This window comes from Labeo rohita, unplaced genomic scaffold (assembly GCF_022985175.1).
Source record: "Labeo rohita strain BAU-BD-2019 unplaced genomic scaffold, IGBB_LRoh.1.0 scaffold_233, whole genome shotgun sequence".
Taxonomy (NCBI): Eukaryota; Metazoa; Chordata; class Actinopteri; order Cypriniformes; family Cyprinidae; genus Labeo; species Labeo rohita.
Genome location: NW_026128583.1, coordinates 1 through 20184, shown reverse-complemented (window position 1 = coordinate 20184; position 20184 = coordinate 1). Strand labels below are relative to the sequence as shown.

General features: G+C 39.0%; 1 protein-coding gene across 1 annotated transcript; it reads right to left on the bottom strand.

Moving 5' to 3' along the window:
- Positions 1–305: 305 nt before the first annotated feature.
- LOC127159600 (receptor-type tyrosine-protein phosphatase eta-like) lies at positions 306–19146 on the bottom strand. Its single transcript, XM_051102387.1, has 17 exons — positions 19124–19146; positions 18745–18801; positions 17480–17527; positions 17072–17128; positions 16689–16742; positions 16314–16370; positions 15339–15395; positions 7706–7799; positions 7556–7600; positions 7267–7354; positions 7027–7117; positions 5000–5073; positions 4780–4914; positions 4577–4693; positions 4338–4498; positions 4080–4215; positions 306–571 (listed from the first exon to the last, which is right to left on the bottom strand). Exons 8-17 carry the CDS (start codon positions 7777–7779, stop codon positions 446–448), a joined length of 1047 nt encoding a protein of 348 aa, XP_050958344.1. The 5' UTR covers positions 7780–7799; positions 15339–15395; positions 16314–16370; positions 16689–16742; positions 17072–17128; positions 17480–17527; positions 18745–18801; positions 19124–19146; the 3' UTR covers positions 306–445.
- Positions 19147–20184: the final 1038 nt, after the last annotated feature.

Sequence of the window (20184 nt, the reverse complement as noted above, 5' to 3'; positions counted from 1 at the left end):
ACTGATCACCTCCATGCCACGCCGAATTGAGGTAGTAATTAAAGCAAAAGGAGCCCTTACCAAGTATTGAGTACATATACAGTAAATGAACATACTTTCTAGAAGGGAAAGTATGTTTCCTCTATTGTATGTATTTTTTATATATAGGTCTTATGAAGTATTCTAATTTGCTGAGATAGTTAATTGGTGGGTTTTTGTTAAATGTGGGCCAAAATCATCACAATTAAAAGAACCAAAGACTTAAACTACTTCAGTCTGTGTGCATTGAATTTATTTAATACACAAATTTCACAATTAGAGTTGAATTACTGAAATAAATAAACTTTTCCACAACATTCAGATTTATTGAGATGCACCTGTATATGTACTGTACGTATAAAACTTAAAATTATGCAGCTTATGCAGTCTTAAATTTGGACAAGGGCCATCCTGAGGTCATTTACATTTACAATTTCTGATATTTTACATTCTGATAGACACTGAGCTCTGCTCGGTAAATTAAGTCCACGTTGGTTCCAGTTCTTGATCGAATTATGTCATAAGCACACTGATGGAGGTAAACATATTGCTCCTGTTGTAGAAAACAGAAAAAAGTAAAAATATTAGTCTTCTTTACATTAAGTGGCAGTTTCTTTCTAGAAATACAACAAATGTCATCTTAAAGGAATATTTTGGGTTCAGTACAAGTTCATTTCAGTCAATAACATTTGTTTCATAATGTTAATGTTTAAAGAAAACAAGGTCACAGTGTTTGGCCAAGTAGTATATGCATGTTAACATACAGTATGAACAAAATTACAGTTTTTACATTTAAATTTTTAAAGTCAATTACAGCAACATGTCAGAAGTGCTGCGTACTGGCCACTTCAAGCACTGTGTGCAATGTCTTGGTGTGCATATGATACGCATGTGTTTGGCGTGCATATGATATGCAGTTTTGGCGTACACGCACATAGCTCACTCCCCTAATCTTCCTGATTGCTCTGTTTAAGACTCCTCTGTGTGTACCATCATTACCAACTGTATTACCATTGTGTCACCTTCTACATCTCTGTAAGATTTCTACCGTCATTCCTGCTTCACCTATTCACCCATGTTCAAAAAAGAATCCAAGGACTTGTTCAAAAAAATCAGGCTCATTCTGCTTTGTTACATTAAGCGCTTTTATAAAATTCATAAGCCTCACATTTATGTTCTAAAACTGGCTGCAGTTATTTTCATGGTAACCTCCACTTTTTAAATGAGGTATGAACTTAAAGGGATAGTTCACCCAAAAATGAAAATTTGATGTTTATCTGCTTACCCCCTGGGCATGTAGGTGACTTTGTTCTTCAGTAGAACACAAACGATGATTTCTAACTCAAACCGTTGCAGTCTGTCAGTCATATAATGCCAGTCAATGGCTACCAAATCTTTGAGAGTTAAAAAAAACATATGCAAACAGAACCAAATTAAATCCTGCGACTCGTGACGATACACTGATGTCCTAAGACATGAAACGATTGGTTTGTGTGAGAAACTGAACAGTATTTATATAACTTTCTACCTCTGCTTCACCGCTATGTCCTACTGTCCTGAGCGCAGGCACAGCATCTGGAGCGTGACGTGTACGCGCTCTTGTGCAAACTCACATGGGATTGTTGACTTTTCACCGATTCCCAACTTCTGAGCCTGATCGCTTGAAGTTATAGTTGCTTGCTCTTCAGCTGGATATCAACACACCCATAAACTTTCTAAAACTGTGGAGGGTCTGCAGCGATCATTTTTCCCCTGATGATTTTAGAGACCCAGGAGGGGATCACATACAGTGGATATTGAGGACATCCGGATTTGGTCCGCTTTGCAACGTTTGCTGACGTTTGCTGTCTGCTTTGCAACGTTTGCTAAGGACTTTCACTTACGTCCACATTTGGTCCTCTTATTGACATTCGCTGGCGGACATTTGGAGGACATTCTTCCAAACCAGTTTGCGAACATTCCTGTTTTGTCCCTCGTCTGCCATTTCCATAACAACACTTGAAAAATCCAGTCGCATGCAAACTCAGACCTGACACCTTACAATTCAGACAGAGCTAATTAAATTAAAGACAAATAAACAAAAACCCATTTTGGATTTTAAAGGGTTTTATTCCATAAAATAAAATTCCTTTTTTAACTGTGATAATGGAATGCAAAAAGCAAAGATTTGACATTATTATTATTATTATTATTATCATTATAGTATCACTATAGTATAAACAATAGATTTGAATTAATTGTAAAATGATGTTAATGTTAATAACTTTCATTACTGCAAAAGAAAAAGTAACTTCTGTAGTTAAAGATGTCATCAAATTACAAGTCAGCATTTAAAAATCAAAAACAAGATACACTTCAGTGATGTAATTGAACATAGGCTACAATTAGGCCGTATGTATTCCACATACATAAATAAAATAAGGTTGAATCCCTGAAGAGTGATGAATGCAGCCAAGGAAAACAGGAAGAATAGAAAAGAAAGTGGAAAACACAGGTAAGACAAATAAATTAATTCTTACATTTTATATTTACATATCAAACTGTTGGTAAGCTGACAAGAAAAGTTATTTAGGAAAATACATTTTTCAGTTATTGCATTTAATACTGCTATACGTGCAGCGCAAAAATAAAAGTGTAATACAGCCAATCAAATTTTGCAACGCTGAGCTGCTGAGTGACAGTTGATTTCCTCTGACACGGCCTTGAGTTTTCGAAAAGGTATTTCTACTTTTATATCTGTAGACATTAGCTACCATAACCACTGTGTATCTCGTAATACTTACATTTAATGAAAAGCTTATTCATTTTGTTTTAGGTTAGAGGACAACGGGAAGAATTCCCATCCCAGCAAACGGACATTGCAAACGTCCTATTAGGTCCGCATTTGGTGCGCTTTGTAACAATCGCTGTCGGTACAAACAAACATAAAAACACCCTCAGCTGAAATTGTATAAAAAAAAAAAAAAAAACACTAGTAAAAAAATTCATCAAAAGAAATTGTGTCTTTAGTGAGTCTTAGTTTTTATTATTATTATTATTATTTTGATCTGTTCATCGGTTAATTTACTCATTACATCATAATGAGTTTTTGGTTAAAATTGCAGTAATTATTTGCGTTTCCTAGAGGTGCTGTGAACGTCCCCTGTGACGTCCTTTTAACGTCTAAAGAACCCTACACGAAAACATCCAGGGGACGTTCGCAAGTGCCATTCAGGGGATGTTACACGCCAAGACAGATATTTTGAAACATTGTATTTCTGTGTGTTGTCTAAGTGTTCTGTACCCGCGAATGTTCCACGAACGTTCCCGTTTCGTCCTCCGGATGTCTCGCGAACATCCCTGTTACGTCCCGCGAATGGACTCGTGACATCCTCATGACGTCTAAAGAACGTTCGCAGATGCCATTCAGGGGACGTTGTGGCAACTTTTTTGTTAGCTGGGTTACTACAAAAACACCCTTTTTTGGTTGGATTTGTAGTTAAACCTTTGTAAAACCATGGTTAATTTTCGTAAGGGTAAAATGAAATAATAATATTAATAATACACAGTGTGTATTCAAGTTATTATAGCTGTAAGTAGTGTTGAGCAAAAAAAATTCACGTTGTTTGAATATATATAAAAAAATCGTCTTCAATTGTGATGAACTGTACTTCAAAATACCTTTAGATCTTCATTGTGTCAGTGAACACATCCACAATCTCTGTGCAGTATAAACAATGAGTGACAGATAAGCGCAGGTCGCTTCCCGATCGTTACACAAACCGATCGTCTTGTGTCTTAGGACATCAGTGTTTTGTCACGAGTCACAGGGTTTAATTTGGTTTTGTTTTTGTGTTTTTTTTTACTCTCAAAGATTTGGTAGTCATTGACTGCCATTATATGACTGACAGACTGCAACGGTTTGAGTTAAAAATCTTTGTTTGTGTTCTACTGAAGAAACAAAGTCACCTATGTCTTGGATGCCCTCGGGGTAAGCAGATAAACATCAAATTTTAATTTTTTGGGTGAACTATCCCTTTAACTTGTACTGATCCCTAAAAAAAAACTCTACAGTCCCTCACCTCAGTCTGCACCATGAGAGGTCTGTGCATGCGCATATCACTAACAATTCCGTAGACGTCCACCATGCTGTCTCTTTCAATCTGGAAGATCAGGTGGTCAATGGCAATGAAGGTCCCTGTTCTTCCCACACCGGCACTAAAAAAGTATGATGGTCAAATAATGAGATGAAAGTTTAATCTAATTGATGGCAAATATGATATTTGATGTTTCTATTGTAATATAAATTCATGAATTCCTTTAATGGGAACTTCATGTACCTGCAATGCACCACAGTTGGAGAATGGGATGAGTATTGGTCCATGTGTTCTCTCACCAGGTGTCTGAAATCAATGAGGATTTCAGTGGTCTTTGGAGCTCCATGATCTGGCCACGCCGTGAAGTGGAACTGGCGTATGTAGCGAGTTTCTGCTATTTTCACCTACAGAATTATCAGTCATATTATCATAAATATTACTGATTTAAAAAAATCAACAACATTTTTAAAAGAATAAATTACATTTTTTATTTTGAAATCTCTTGTGGTCCAACTCTCCAGTTCTGTCTCTGAGGTGGTCGTCACAGAAATGTTATGATATTGAGTAGTCTCAGATGGCCAGTACTTCTCACATTTCACCTGGAGAAAATGACAGAGTGCTGGTTATCTTTATTCTGAATATACATTTTCACATTTCACTTTACTTTTTCACAAGGAAAACTCACTCGTCCCATCTCGTTGCATCTGGTCAGCATCACTATGGTGTAGACGTTCTTCTCCCAGACCATTCTCCAGAATTCATTCACTGTGACGGGCAGTGGACCCTGAGCTGCTATAAACTCTTTTCTCGAATTATAGCCCTGATCAAAAAAAAAAAACAAAAAAAAAACATGCTTAGATACCCAAAAATGTTACAGGAAATTTCACTTCTGTTTATATACTCACTGGGACGTAGTTGGCATTGATGTAGTCATCAAAGGGACCGCCACACACTGATAACTTCACTCTTGAAGAATCATCTGATAAAGGCAAACATGATGCAGTTAGAATCAGAAAGTAGTTAATTTGGCTTGAGAAAGCCAGCTTACTGAAATCGACTTAAACTTAGAGTTCTTATTATTATTCTTCCGAGACTAAAATTTCTGACCGCTACTCCTCCTAGAGCTTTAACTCTACAAAATCCAAACTCAGCCCAGATCTTCAGACTGATCTGACTGAGTGTGCTATATATTTTCTGACTGATCAGACTTACGGTTTTCCTAAAAATGATGAATAAAACTGGGAAAAATTCCATAGACTTACACTGACGGAATGTTCAAATGAGCCAAGACTATTCAAACTTTAACTGTCAAAACTCCCAGAATCCCTTGAGACTCAATCAAGCTTCCCTCCTTGTACTATATTTCTAATCTATTTAAACTCATTTAAACTCATCTATATACCTATCTATCTATCTATCTATCTATCTATCTATCAATAGCCAAACCTAACAACTAGAATCATGCTAATAGCTTTCTAATCATGCTAGAAACATGCTAGTAACTTGCTAATCATGCTAGAAACATGCTAACAATATGCTAATGCCATGCTAATTATGTTAGAAACCTACTTGCTAATCATGCTAGAAACATGCTAACAATATGCTAATGCCATGCTAATCATGTTAGAAACCTACTTGCTAATTATGCTAGAAACATGCTAATGACATGCCAATGTAATGCTAATCATGCTAACAGCATGCTAGCAACATCCTAGTAACTTGCTAATCATGCTAAAAACATGCTAGCGACATGTTAATCATGTTAAAAACATGCTAACAACATGCTAGTATCTCAATCATGCTAGAAACATCCTAGCAAGATACTAGTATCTCACTAATCATGCTAGAAACATCCTAGCAACATGCTAATCATGCTAGACACATGCTAGCAACATGCTAGTATCTCAATCATGCTAGAAACATCCTAGCAACATGCTAGTATCTCATTAATCATGCTAGAAACATGCTAACAACATGTTAATCATGCTAGAAACATGCTAGCAACTTGCTAATCATGTTAAAAATGCCAACAACATGCTAGTAATTTGTTACTCATGTTAGAAACATGTTAACAACATGTTAATCATGTTAAACCATGCTAGCAACATGCTAGTATATTGCTAAACATGCTAGAACAATGCTAGCAGTATACTAGTAACTTGCTAATCATGCTAGCAAAAAGATAGTAACTTGTTAATCTTGCTAGCAACATTCTAGTAACATGTTAATAACATATTATCTATCTATCTATCTATCTATCTATCTTTAAAACTACTTTAAACTTTAAACTACTTCAAACTGAAAATCTTTAAACTTCTAACTTTGAAAACTTTTTCTAACTTCCTGTTTTAGCTTTCTCAAGCCAACTTCAAAGTTTGTCTTGACAAACTTTTTTTATTTAGTTATCAATTAGGAACTGTAAATTATGCATTTGATTTTGTATACGATCACTTTGTGACGTCATAACTGTCATGTCTTGTTATAAAACACGGACTCTCATTTTGATACCTTTTTTACATATTGTCTGTATACATTTCCTGTTTATTCCCTTCCTGTTTTTTGTGGTTTCTATAGTTTCTGATTGTTATCTCCTTTCTTGTTCAGATAATTATTATTCGATCTATGTTGAATGTACTTTTCATTGTTATTTTTTTCTTTGATTTTGTTTATTTCCTTAAAGCTACAGTATACAACTTTAGGCCCTCTAGCGGTTACCAAATTATACTGCATGCATCTTGCAGAAGAAAATGTTTTGGATGCGCTTTGGCTCTGCACCTCAGGAAACGACTTGAAAATGTGTCTGACACGATACGTACATTATGACTTCAGTGTAAATAATCACATGGGTACAATCCATCAGCCTGCTAATCAGATTGAAGCCTGTGATTGGGGAAAACTCATGCCACTTTACCACTCATGCCAATCTACTTACAAGGTAACACATTGCTGTAACGGTTCTTCTCATTGTTTTCAATAGCCAGAGCAGCATTCTTTGACTCTGCCATTCCAACAGATTTCAAATCCTGCAACAACACAGCACTTCTTTAGACGTAGACTAAATTAATCTTTCCTGAGCACAACTGTTTGATAATATTATCATAGGAAGTAGAGTGTAACTTAGATAGGATGTAGAGTGTAACGTATATACAGTATTTGTGTTTCCCATGTGTACCTCATACTCCTCAGCAAAGCCACAGTTGGAATCCGCATGTTTCCGCTTAAAGTACTTTTCATAATCTTCTATTCTCAAAGCAACATTACTGTGTACCACAAAACAAAACAAACATGTAAAAACATACAGTAAAGTGTAAAGAATCATGTTTCAACATTAAAAATTAATAGATTATTAATAATAAGTTTCTTACATTTTATCACTTGAAATGGAAAGAAAAAAGGAATACATTAAGAATTTGTAATTTGTCAAATAAATATTTAACTATAAACATATAAAACAAAGATACCTAATGGTGTGTATAAGGATGTCAGGACATTGTTTTTTGGTTTGTCTGGAACACAGAGTAATTATGTTATGTTACTAAAATTAATCTGGAAAACTTCTGTATCTTGAGCTCTCTTGAGTATTTACTTTTCTGATAACAATGGCAACTCACCTTCTTGAACAGAAGAAGAAAATGAGAGTGACAATGAAAAAACTAATCACTGTCAAAACTACACCAACAATCATTCCAGTGTTGTTAGAGGAACCTACAAGAGAATATGATAATAAGCATTATTATTATTATATTATTAAATATGTTTATATTATATTATTAAATATGTTTAAATATGTTTTTTTTTTTTTTTTTTTTTTTTTTCATTTTCTGATGGAGATCTATCTATGATAGTCGTCACATTATTTTAATATTTACTGTGGGAGCTTTGGATTGTGTTAAAACACACCGTATTGAACGTGTGTTTTAGCGCCACTCTCTGGACAATTCACTTTGGAACTGCGGCAAACTGTGCAGTAAGGTACGTAATTACGGTGTTTTAGTAATGTGTATAGAGGCACGTATTTACTCAGTGGTCCATGAATAAAAAATACTCACATGTGGCAGCTGCTGTTTGAGACTCATTTTCACTATTAATACATTTACTCAATTGTTCATATATAAAAATACCCACTTGTAGTTGTTTGAGACTCAGATGAAGGATTTATACGGGCAGGGGTTGCTGGGACATTTAGGTACTAAAAGAAACAAACAATTTTTTTTTTTTTTTGAATGAATGAATGAATGAAATTGAATTTTGTAAATAATTAACTGACATGCTTATAGAAGAGTATTTCTGTATGCAGTGAAACTTGTGTTGCAAGAATTATTAATAAAACATTTTAAACCATAAACAGCATAAATTACATTTTCCCAATTGTAATGTCATAGCTGTCAGTCTATATTTATTCTGTCTAGTGGGTGTTGACGTTTGAGACAATTATAAAATTACATTAGCAATAAAATGAATACAGCTATATAGTAAGGGTCACGCTGTGTGTAGAAGGAGATGTAGGAAGACGAAATCTAACAAAGTCTTTAATAACATCCACAAACGGTAACTCCAGACAGGAACACCAGGGAAACACACACCAACATAACCTTAAGATCCGACGAACAACACTTAACTGAATCCAACTTATAAAGGGGTGCTAACGATACAAGGACAGGTGTGGGTGATTAACCAATAATGACTTAACAAGGAACGGAACATATATGGGCACAGATGGGAGAAACCAACATAAACAGTCCACAGGGGTGTGACATTACTCCCCCCTCCTGGAAGGCGCGACCTCGCGCCGTAGAAAAACAAAAACAAAGGAGTGGACGTGGGAAGGTAACAAAAAGTCAGTGTAGGAGGAGGCTCAGGTGGAGGATGGACTCCCAGGAGCAGGACAACAAACAAAGTCCAGGGTGATGACGACAAAGGAAGTAACCAGGGAGGAGACAGAAGGATCCAGGGCGGGTCTGACGGAGGGAGGAGCCGTGGAAGGAGACAGCGGTGGTGGGACTGAGGCAGCAGGGCCGATAGGAGGAGATAACAGATGGAGGGTGGGTGAGAAATCCAGACAGGCAGAAAGTTCAAGGCAGACAGATTGTTTGGGGTAGGCAGGAATTTCCACATATATATCCTCAGAGAAATCAATCAAATCTTGTTCCACATTTAAATGTCCCAGATCCAGACGTCGCTCACCCTCAGCGGTGCAGTGGGCGGTGCTATTCTCAGCACCCTCACGCCCCACTGGAACATCCTCCGTTGTGGGCATTGTGGCCGGCTCTCGCACCTGGTCGGACTCGAAAGTAACTACTGTGTTAAAAAAAAAAAAAGTTCAAATATGTCAAATAACTTGGATGCCCCCAATAATAAATGGTAAATGAATGAAATGGACAATAAATGGAATAAATTATCATTACAAACCATTGTACACTAATCTACAATATTTTAATGTTGCTGTGGGACAATGTGAGAGACACCTATCAAATTAAAAAAAAAAATTGTAAATATTATTAACCCTCTATGGAAACCTTGGCAAATAGAATCACCATTGGCTAGTAAAGTTTTTTTTAGTTTACCCATCAGACTAATAATAAATATTTGATTAAGATGTATACATAAAGATATTGTATGTCATTTAGTGTTTCTATTAAAAAAGTGTGGGAAAATAAAAATAATACTATTAAGATAACAACACTACACTACTGAATTATTCAACTACTAGGATTAATGAGCTGCTGCATTCATGAATATTAATCACGTTGTCTGTGTTCGCCCAAACTGATTTGCTGAAATCAAAAAAGGGACCATAACAGGTGAGCACCAGCCAATGAGATTCCCGTTTGCACATTAGTTTCGCCTACTACTGGAGAAACCGGCAGTTCCCCTTCAGTCGTTTCACTACGACATTACATATGGGAACTCGCCTGAGAGACCAATCATTTCTGAGCCTTATTCAAAAGGCCAATGAACATTGGCGAGTGGTATTTGCATGCCGAGCCACTCCCCCCGTACATACGGGTATATAAGATGGCGGTGTGCAACCACTCATTCAGATTTTCGCTTCGGAGCCTCGTCTCGAGCCTGGAAGAGAAACAAAGAAAAAAGAGTTCCTGTTTTAAGAGTTCCTGCTCTCTCTCCGCTGGCGTGCTGCCAACACTAAAAGAGCTTAATCTAAAAGAGCATTTGGCAGCCGCCAGCGAGATCCTGCGGGCTGCCGTTTTCACAGCAAACAAGAGCCTTTGCAAACCAGCGAGCCCCCCGTTTGAGTGCACAGTTGTGCCGCGGTTCTCCCTGGGCAAACCGGGATCTAAAAGAGCAAATTTCTCACGGCTGTCAAGGGCATTTTTCCTGGGAAGTCTCTCCAGCTGCTGCGGCGAGGCACTTGGGGGACATACAGGTGACCATGCAGAATGCTCCGCCGGCCAGTAAAGCCCCGCGGACTTCTGCATCACTGCGCGGTCCCGTCGAGTGTCCAAAGCAGTTTGCTTCCCCCGCACGCCGGGCCGAGTGTCTCCTTTGGTGCTCCACAGGAGGTTGAAATGTCTGCTACAGCATCAGAGGGAGAGTCGGAAGATGAAGCGGACGTCTCGGCGGACGTCTGAGGCGGACGCCGAACTTTCGGCTATGCTCCTGGAGGTGCCCAAAACATCTCCGGCCGATCCTTCAAGGCTGGACGATTGGTTTCTAAAGGAGGTCACCCGTGGCACCGCCGCGCTCCCCCCCAGTACCTTTCTTCCCGGAGGTGCACGAGGAGCTGCCGAGGACGTGGCGGACCCCGTTTTCGTCTTGCTCCAGCTCCTCTCCCCTCGCCACCCTCGACGGCGGGGCAGCCAGAGGTTATGTGGCGGTCCCTCAGGTTGAGCGCTTGGCCAGGTGATGTCCACAGTTGTGGTTCAGGAGCGACACCTATGGCTGACCCTGGCTCAGATGGCAGACATCGACAAAGCTCGCTTTCTCGACGCCCCCATCTCCCAGGGCGGCCTATTCGGCGACACCGTCGAGGACTTGGCCCAGCAGTTCTCGGCGGTCCAGAAGCAGAAGACAGTCCCTACTTCATCGTGCCCAAAAAGAGCAGTGGGCTAAGACCCATCCTGGATCTTCGAGCTCTGAATCGGTCCCTTCTCAGGCTGCCGTTCAAAATGCTCACGACGAAACGCATGCTAACATGCATCTGTCACCAGGATTGGTTTGCAGCCATCGACCTGAAGGACGCGTACTTTCACGTCTCGATTCTACCTCGACACAGACCCTTCCTACGGTTTGCTTTCGAGGGTCGAGCATATCAGTACAAAGTGCTTCCATTTGGCCTGTCCCTCTCTCCCCGTGTCTTTACGAAAGTCATGGAAGCTGCCTTATCCCCCCTCTGGCGGATGGGCATTCGCATTCTCAACTATCTCGACGACTGGCTTCTCATAGCTCACTCGCGAGATGTGTTGTGCGAACACAGGGACCTGGTGCTCCGGCACCTCAGCCATCTGGGCCTTCAGGTCAACTGGGAGAAGAGCAAACTCTCCCCAGTGCAGAGGATCTCTTTTCTCGGTGTGGAGCTGGACTCAGTCAACATGTCAGCCCGCCTCACCAACGAGCACGCGTAGTCAGTGCTGAATTGTCTGAACTCATTCAGACACAAGACAGCGGTCCCTCTCAAAATATTTCAGAGGCTCCTGGGGCATATGGCAGCTGCAGCCGCGGTGACGCTGCTGGGCTTGCTTCATATGAGACCGCTTCAGCACTGGTTACACGATCGAGTCCTGAGATGGGCATGGCACCGTGGCACACTCCGGATTGGCGTTTCCCTGCAGTGTCGCCGCCTGTTCAGCCCGTGGTCAGACCCGGCCTTTCTTCAGGCCGGAGTCCCTCTGGGACAAGTCTCCAGGCATCTTGTGGTTTACACGGATGCCTCTTCCACAGGTTGGGGTGCTGTATGCAACGGCCAAGCAGTCTCTGGCTCCTGGACAGGACCTCGACTGCAATGGCATATCAATTGCCTAGAGTTGTTGGCTGTGCTTCTTGCGCTGCATCGCTTCCGACCAATGCTGCGCCACAACCACGTGCTTGTTCGCACCGACAGCACTGCGACTGTAGCCTATATCAACCACCAAGGTGAGGTGGTCTTCGTTCTCGTCGCATGTCACAACTTGCCCGCCATCTGCTCCTGTGGAGTCAGAAGTGGCTGAAATTGCTATGTTCACATTCCAGGAGAACTCAACCATGCAGCCGACCAGCTCTCACGGCAGTCCACCCATCCTGGAGAATGGCGACTCCACCCCCAGGTAGTCCAGCTGATTTGGAGCCATTTCGGCGAAGCCCAGATAGATCTGTTTGCTTCCCCCGAATCCTCCCACTGCCAGCTGTTTTACTCCCTCAGCGAGGCTCCCCTCGGCAGGGATGCACTGGCACACAGCTGGCCTCCGGGGCCCAAGTATGCCTTTCACCCAGTGAGCCTCCTTGCACAGACACTGTGCAAGATCAGGGAGGACGAGGAGCAGGTTCTGCTGGTTGCGCCATACTGGCCCACCCGGACCTGGTTTCCAGACCTCATTTCCCTTGTGGCAGCCCCTCCCTGGAAGATCCCCTTGAGGAGAGACCTTCTTTCTCAGGGGATGGGCACAATTTGGCACCCGCGTCCCGACCTATGGAACCTGCACGTCTGGCTCCTGGACGGGACGCGTCAGATCTCTCCGGCCTTTCACAGGCCGTGATAGATACTATCACTCAGTCTAGAGCTCCCTCTAAAAGGCAGGCCTATGCACTGAGATGGGGTCTGTTCATTGACTGGTGCTCCTTTCGCGGAGAGGACCCACAGATATGTCCGATTGCAGTAGTGCTTTCCTTCCTGCAGTAGAAGTTGGAGCGCAGGCTGTCCCCTTCGACTCTCAAAGTGTACGTTGCTGCTATCGCAGCGTATCACGATGCAGTGGAGGGAGCATCCCTTGGTAAGCACCAACTCATCGTGAGGTTCCTTAGAGGTGCGAGAAGGGTTAATCCCCCCAGACCGCACCTCGTACCCTCTTGGGATCTCTCCGTCACCCTCCAGGGTCTGCGGGAGGCCCCATTTGAGCCACTCGCGTCAGTAGAGCTAAAACATGTGTCTCTTAAGACAGCGCTCCTGACCGCACTGGCCTCCATCAAGAGGGTAGGGGAACTACAAGCCTTCTCTGTCAACAAAGCGTGCCTGGAATTTGGGCCCGGCGATTCTCACGTCATGCTGAGACCCCGGCCCGGTTATGTGCCCAAGGTTCCCACCACACCTTTCTGCGATCAGGTGGTGAACCTGCAAGCTCTGCCCCTGGAGGAGGCAGACCCTGCCTCTGCGCTGCTGTGTCCAGTCCACACTTCAGACGCACCGAGCAGCTCTTTGTCTGCTTTGGAGGTCAGCAGAAAGGGAATGCTGTCTCCAAACAGAGGTTGGCCCATTGGGTGGTAGGTCCCCTATCGGCCCTCAGGGCGTTGGGAAGGTTACGTTCATATCCGTCTGCTGACACGTCCGCCTGTCAGCACGTGGGTCTGTGCGTAACACAGCGTCAGGGTCGTGGCCTGTTCCATGGGTCTGTTCCCATATGTTACGTCGTAGTGAATCGACTGAAGGGGAACGTCTAGGTTACGTACGTAACCCTCGTTCCCTGAAGGAGGGAACGGAGACGTTACATATGGGAACTCGCCTGAGAGACCAATCATCTCTGAGCCTTATTCAAAAGGCCAATGAACATTGGCGAGTGGTATTTGCATGCCGAGCCACTCTCCCGTACATACGGGTATATAAGATGGCGGCGTGCAACCACTCATTCAGGTTTTCACTGAGGAGCCGAGTCGCAACCCGGCGTCAGTGCGACGTAGGGTCGTGGCAGGGGATGTAACGTCTCCGTTCCCTCCTTCAGGGAACGAGGGTTACGTACGTAACCTAGACGTTCTTAAAAGCTGAAGAATTCCAAAGGAACTTTTTTGACAGGAAAACACAGCAAAAAATATTGTTTACATGTAGATTGCTTTAAGCAAGTCTAGTCTTGTCCTGTTCTTTGCCTGTTACCCGTGTCTAGACCCTGCCTGATTTTGACCATGTTTTATAATAAAGCATTGCATTTGGATCTGCACGCCTCTTGCCTTGTTCCCTCCTTAACTATATTATATTATTATATTATATTATATTATATTATATTATATTATATTTTATTATATTAATATAAGAATAGCATATATTATAGGATACAACTGTTTAAACTGGTGAGATGGTAAACCTGAGATGGTATCAAAGTTCAATCCCAGTTAAATCAGTACAACATACCAGATTAATAATAAACTGAGTTTTCATACGCTGATGTTTGATACTTAGAATTTGACATGAAATTATCACAGTTATTATAACAATATACGACATTAACAAGAAATATGAATAAAATACAGACATTTTCACTTTTAACATTTATTCAATTGTCCATTAATAAAAAGTACTCACCTGCAGGAGCTGATGTTTGAGACTCAGTTGAAGGAGAGCTTATAGGGGTAGGGGTTGCTGGGACATTTAGATGTACAATGAAAAAATTTAGTTCCAGAACAAAAATGAAACTGTCAGGAATCTTTTGCTGTGCGTTTGATTACCCACAGGCGAGTAGCCTACCCAGTTTAGCTACAGCGATCTATCACGGCATTTATTGCTTGAATTTCCTAATGAAATGGACAGAATTTGAAATCTAAGACTTTCATATGTTTCATATCAAAAGTAACAAAGCACAGAGCTCAGCCTATTAAAATCTATTAACATCGAAAAATTTTTTATTTTTTTTTTTTACCCAGTCCGAGCGTATTTTGTTGTTTTTAAACACTGCGCTGTCGTCCTGTATGCACATGATTAAATGAAAATGTGAACAAAAATAACAGCAATTAAATGCGTTATTCTAATTAAAATATGAAAATTAAAATGAGGGGTAATTATATGTTTTGACTGAATTTTTAAGACCCTGTGTGTCAAAATGACGAACAATGTTAAAGTCTAGCACAACCTCTGATTATATATATAATCAAATATTATATTCCAAGATTTGTCATTAAAATACATTACATTGCTGTAAAATGTTTGAATAGTATTTTGTCCTACTGTTAATTATTTTTTATTTCTCAACTTGAAAATTTAAATGTTAAATGCTGATGTTTGACACAATTATTATTACAATATACCACATTAACAATAAATATGAATAAAATACAGACATTTTCACTTTTAACACATTTACTCAGTTGTCCATTAATAAAAGTACTCACTTGTAGGTGCTGATGTTTGAGACTCAGTTGAAGGAGAGCTTCTAGGGCCAGGGGTTGCTGGGACATTTAGAGGTCGGAGGTCAGAGAGGTCGTGTTTACCGTGATCAGTGACAGAAAAAATATGAAGGCATTCCGTCACTCTCAGATGTCGGGAGTAAATGATGACCACTACGTTAATTATTACATCCAACAACACAACACCTCGATCACTCAATCGGAGATATTCTTGTCTAACTTACATCCCTGCTCCAGCATCCAAACAATGGAGGTTGGACTGTTACAGCTGATCTGAGGTAAGACGCTCATGTCAATCAACTATGTGTCGCCACACCGACAGGCATCAGAAAATGGCTCGATTTTTACAGATTAATTAAAAACCACTGCATGGATTTTTATCATTATAGGGTAGATTTCTATATACACTGCCAACACACATTAATGTTCAAACAACTGTGAACTTTGCATTGCCTTTAACGTCTACACCTACCCCAACCCTAAACTTAGCCCTTACTATAATACAAAAACAGTTTTATTGTTGTACAGTGTGACAAAAATAACGTTACACTGATGTGCGCATGCCCAGTAGCTAGAGCTGTATTCTTTCTAGCCTTAGCCAATCTTTTGCTGTGCGTTTGATTACCCACAGGCGAGGCCCTGTACGTCAAAATGACGGACAATGTTAAAGTCTAGCGCAACCTCTGATTATATATATAATCAAATTTTATATTGCAAGACTTCATTAAAATACATTAAATTGCTGTAAAATGTTTGAATACAATTTTGTCCTACTGTTTATTATTTCTTATTTCTCAACTTAAAATTTTAAATGGTAGGCGCTGTTTGATACTTAGAATTTGACATGAAATAATCACATTCATTATTTCAAAATACCACATTCACAATAAATATGAACAAAATAGACATATAATTTTCCTATTGACACATTTACTAAATTGTCCATGAAAAAATACTCACTTGTAGGAGCTGATGTTTGAAACTCAGTTGAAGGAGAGCTTTCAGGGGCAGGGGTTGCTGAGACATTTAGATGTACAATAAAAAAAAACTGAAGTAGTTTTATATGCAATCAAATTATATAGCAAGACTTGTTATTACAATACATGAAATTGCTGTAAACTTTATGAGTACAGTTTTGTCCTACTGTGTTTACTATTTCCTATTTGCCAACTTAAAATTTTAACTGGTAGATGCTGATGTTTAATACTTAGAATTTACATGAAATAATCACAATTTTATTACAATATACCACATTAACAATAAATATGAACAAAATAGACATATAATTTTCCTATTAACACATTTACTAAATTGTCCATGAATAGAAATACTCACTTTGAGAAGCTGATGTTTGAGACTGAGTTGAAGGAGAGCTTGTAGTGACAGGGTCTGCGGGACATTTAGATGTACAATGAAAAAATGAAGTAGTTTTTAATATATACAGTTAAATTTTATATTGCAAGACTTGTTATTAAATTACAGGAAACTGCTGTAAACTGTATGAATACAGCTTTTTTTTTTCCTACTGTTTACTATTTCCTGTTTCCCAGCGTAAAATTTAAACTGGTAGACGCTGATGTTTGATACTTAGAATATGATATGAAATAATCACAATTATTATTACAATATACAACATTAATGATAAATATGAACAAAATACAGATATAATTTTCACTGTTAACACATTCACTCAGTTCTCCATGTATAAAAATACTCACTTATAGGAGCTGATGTTTGAGACTCAGTTGAATTAGAGCTTGTAGTGGCAAGGGCTGCTGGGACATTTAGATGTACACAGACCAAACAAACATATTTTTTTAAAAAAATGTATCACGTCTAATAACACGATAAAATCGTGTTATTAGACGTGATAAAAGACGTGTTATTAAACTACATGAAATTCCTGTAAACAGTATGAGTACAATTTTGTTTTATTGTTTTCTATTTTCTATTTCCCAACATAAAATTTTAACTGGTAGATGCTGATGTTTCATACTTAGACTTCGACATGAAATAATCACAGTTATTATTAAAATGTACCACATTATCGATAAATATGAATAAAATAAAGATACAATTTTCCTGTTAATACATTTACCCAATTGTCCATGAATAAAAATACTCACTTGTAGCAGGAGACTCATTTGAAGGAGAGCTTATAGGGGCAGGGGCTGCTGGGACATTTAGATATACAATGAAAAAATTAAAAAGTTGTTTTTTTTTTTTTTTTTTTTTTTTTTTTTATGAAGAGTTATCTGACAAATCCTTTGGCAAACAAAGTGTAGAGAGAGTGTAAATAATAGATTCACTGTGCAGTGTAGAGAGCTTTGTTGATTATAATGGAACTTTGTGAGATTGCGATGAACTAAGATGAGTGACAGCTTTTAATGATTTTTAAGGGAGTTTGTAAGTGAGATACTGATCTAATACAACAGTTAAATATAAACAAGAAGTTAATATTAAGTGACTAACATTGTCTGACTATAACACTATTGCCTGATTTTGCTCTTTTCATCAAAACAAAGTCACAACTGAGCTACTGCGCATCTCTATTCAAACACAGCTGTGTTTCCTTTATGGATAAACATGTGTTTTTAAAAAGATCTAGTGGGTCAATGAATCAATTACCCATTCATAAAGACAGTCACTTGCTTTATTCCTGAATGAATCAGCCTTTCGAAGAAATCAAATGAATATATGATTCAGTCATTAAAACCGCCACCTACTGGCAGTTTTAGTTAAATTTTTAAACTATCTTCTTTTCAGTTATTTAAATCAAGGAGTCAAATATCACCTAATTTTTTATCAGCTTTTTGATTATTGATTAAAAGGTGCTCCTTAAATTTTGACTGTGCTCCTAAATTTTTTCATGTTAGAAGCACAAGTGCTCCTAAAAAGAAAAGTAAGCGTAGAGCCCTGATGTATATAATCAGTTTTTATAATAAATCTCTGAAAATTAAAATCTAGATATGTTATTATAACCTAAAGATGCTATGTGAAAGTTTGAAACAGAAAATAGTGTTTCTCATCTTGCCACTTTCTTGGTAAAGAAAACACATTTTTACTTAAATTAATCAAAATGGATTTACAGCATTTTAGAACCAAACTCTTCATATATGCAATCGAATTTTATATTGCACAACTTGTTGTTAAAATACATGAAATTGCTGTAAACTGAATGAGTATAATGTTGTCCTACGGTTTACAATTTCCTATTTCCTAACTTAAAATTTTAACTGGTAGACGCTGATGTTTGATACTTAGAATTTGACATTAAATAATCACAATTATTATTACAATATACAACATTAATGATAAATATGAACAAAATACAGATATAATTTTCACTGTTAACACATTTACTCAGTTGTCCATGGATAAAAATACTCACTTGTTGGAGCTGATGTTTGAGACTTAGTTGAATGAGAGCTTGTAGTGGCAAGGGCTGCTGGGACATTTAGATGTACAATGAAACAAAACAACAAACTTTTTGTTTGTGTGTTTCTTTGTTTGTTTTTTGATAAAATCAAATTTTATATAGCAAGACTTATTTTTAAAATACATGAAATTGCTGTAAATTTTATGAAAATGTTTCTGTCTTCTTTGCAATGTCTTTGTTTACTTTTTCCTATTTCCCAACGTAAAATTTAACTGGCAAGTGCTGGACATATGAAGATATCAAAATACATTTACTAAATAGTCTTAATCATTTAACTGATGGGACTCTGATGTTCCATACACAGGATGTGATTGTAAATGTTAATACTGACCTGTATCAGTCTGTGTATTCAACCCCTGAGGAGAGAAGCAAAGTGCATTATTAAACAGTTTCAAAGACATTTCAAAGAGACTCGAATCTAGGTCACAAAAATTAAGCCCCATATATAGGGAATAACTGCACAAAAAGGGCATAATACGGATAAGGTTGTGATGGTGGAATCCCAAAGAAATCACTTTGGCCTAGGATCAAACAATCACACAGATTAGACAAAGAAAACTTTTACATTTATTACAGATTATGAAATAGCATGACAGACATGCCTTCAGGGTGGCCACAGGCCAAAATAACAAACAGTATCCTTAATAGAGTGACTAATAACATGCCAATACCACATCTTCATGCAACCTATCAAAGGACAAACAAAAAAGAGAAACAAGAGCGAGAGAAACAGAGCAGCGCAATGCAGCAAAGCAAAATACAACAAACAGTCATAACATGACTTACATCTAACCTTTGACTCATTAATAATTAAATTCAGATTTGATTTGGACTGTGTCTGAAATCACCCTATTTGACACTAACTGAGGAAGCAACCATTTGTAGTGGTGTCATTAAACCATAGTGGATATTATCGAGTGGACTCATTCAATCCCATAATGCACCGCAATAACAATCGTACAACCAATGTACACTCAACCGCTAGAGTATACCCATAATGCAGACTAACTTTCGCTTCTCCCCAGCAGCTATCCGGTGACACTATTAGAGCATATTTCACCTAAAAGAGCATATTTTGAGCAGCGCTTGCTGTAAATTGTTATGCCGTCCATGTGGTACGTGCAGGGCAACCCTGCACTCCTCAGATGATCACTCTGAATGGGTCGACTATTTGGGCAAAGCCCAGACACAGGTTGTGCTCACTAAGACTAGCTGCTCTCATTGCCTCACTGCGCTCACAGATCACCCAGTAAAGAGGGGGAAGGTTAAGTCCCTCTACGGCTGGACCTCCTTTCAAGAAGGTTGTAATAAATTAGCTCAAAAGGGAAATATTTATGATTAATTATAACTGGTTATAATTAATTATGAATATTTAATCAGATCTTAGAATCA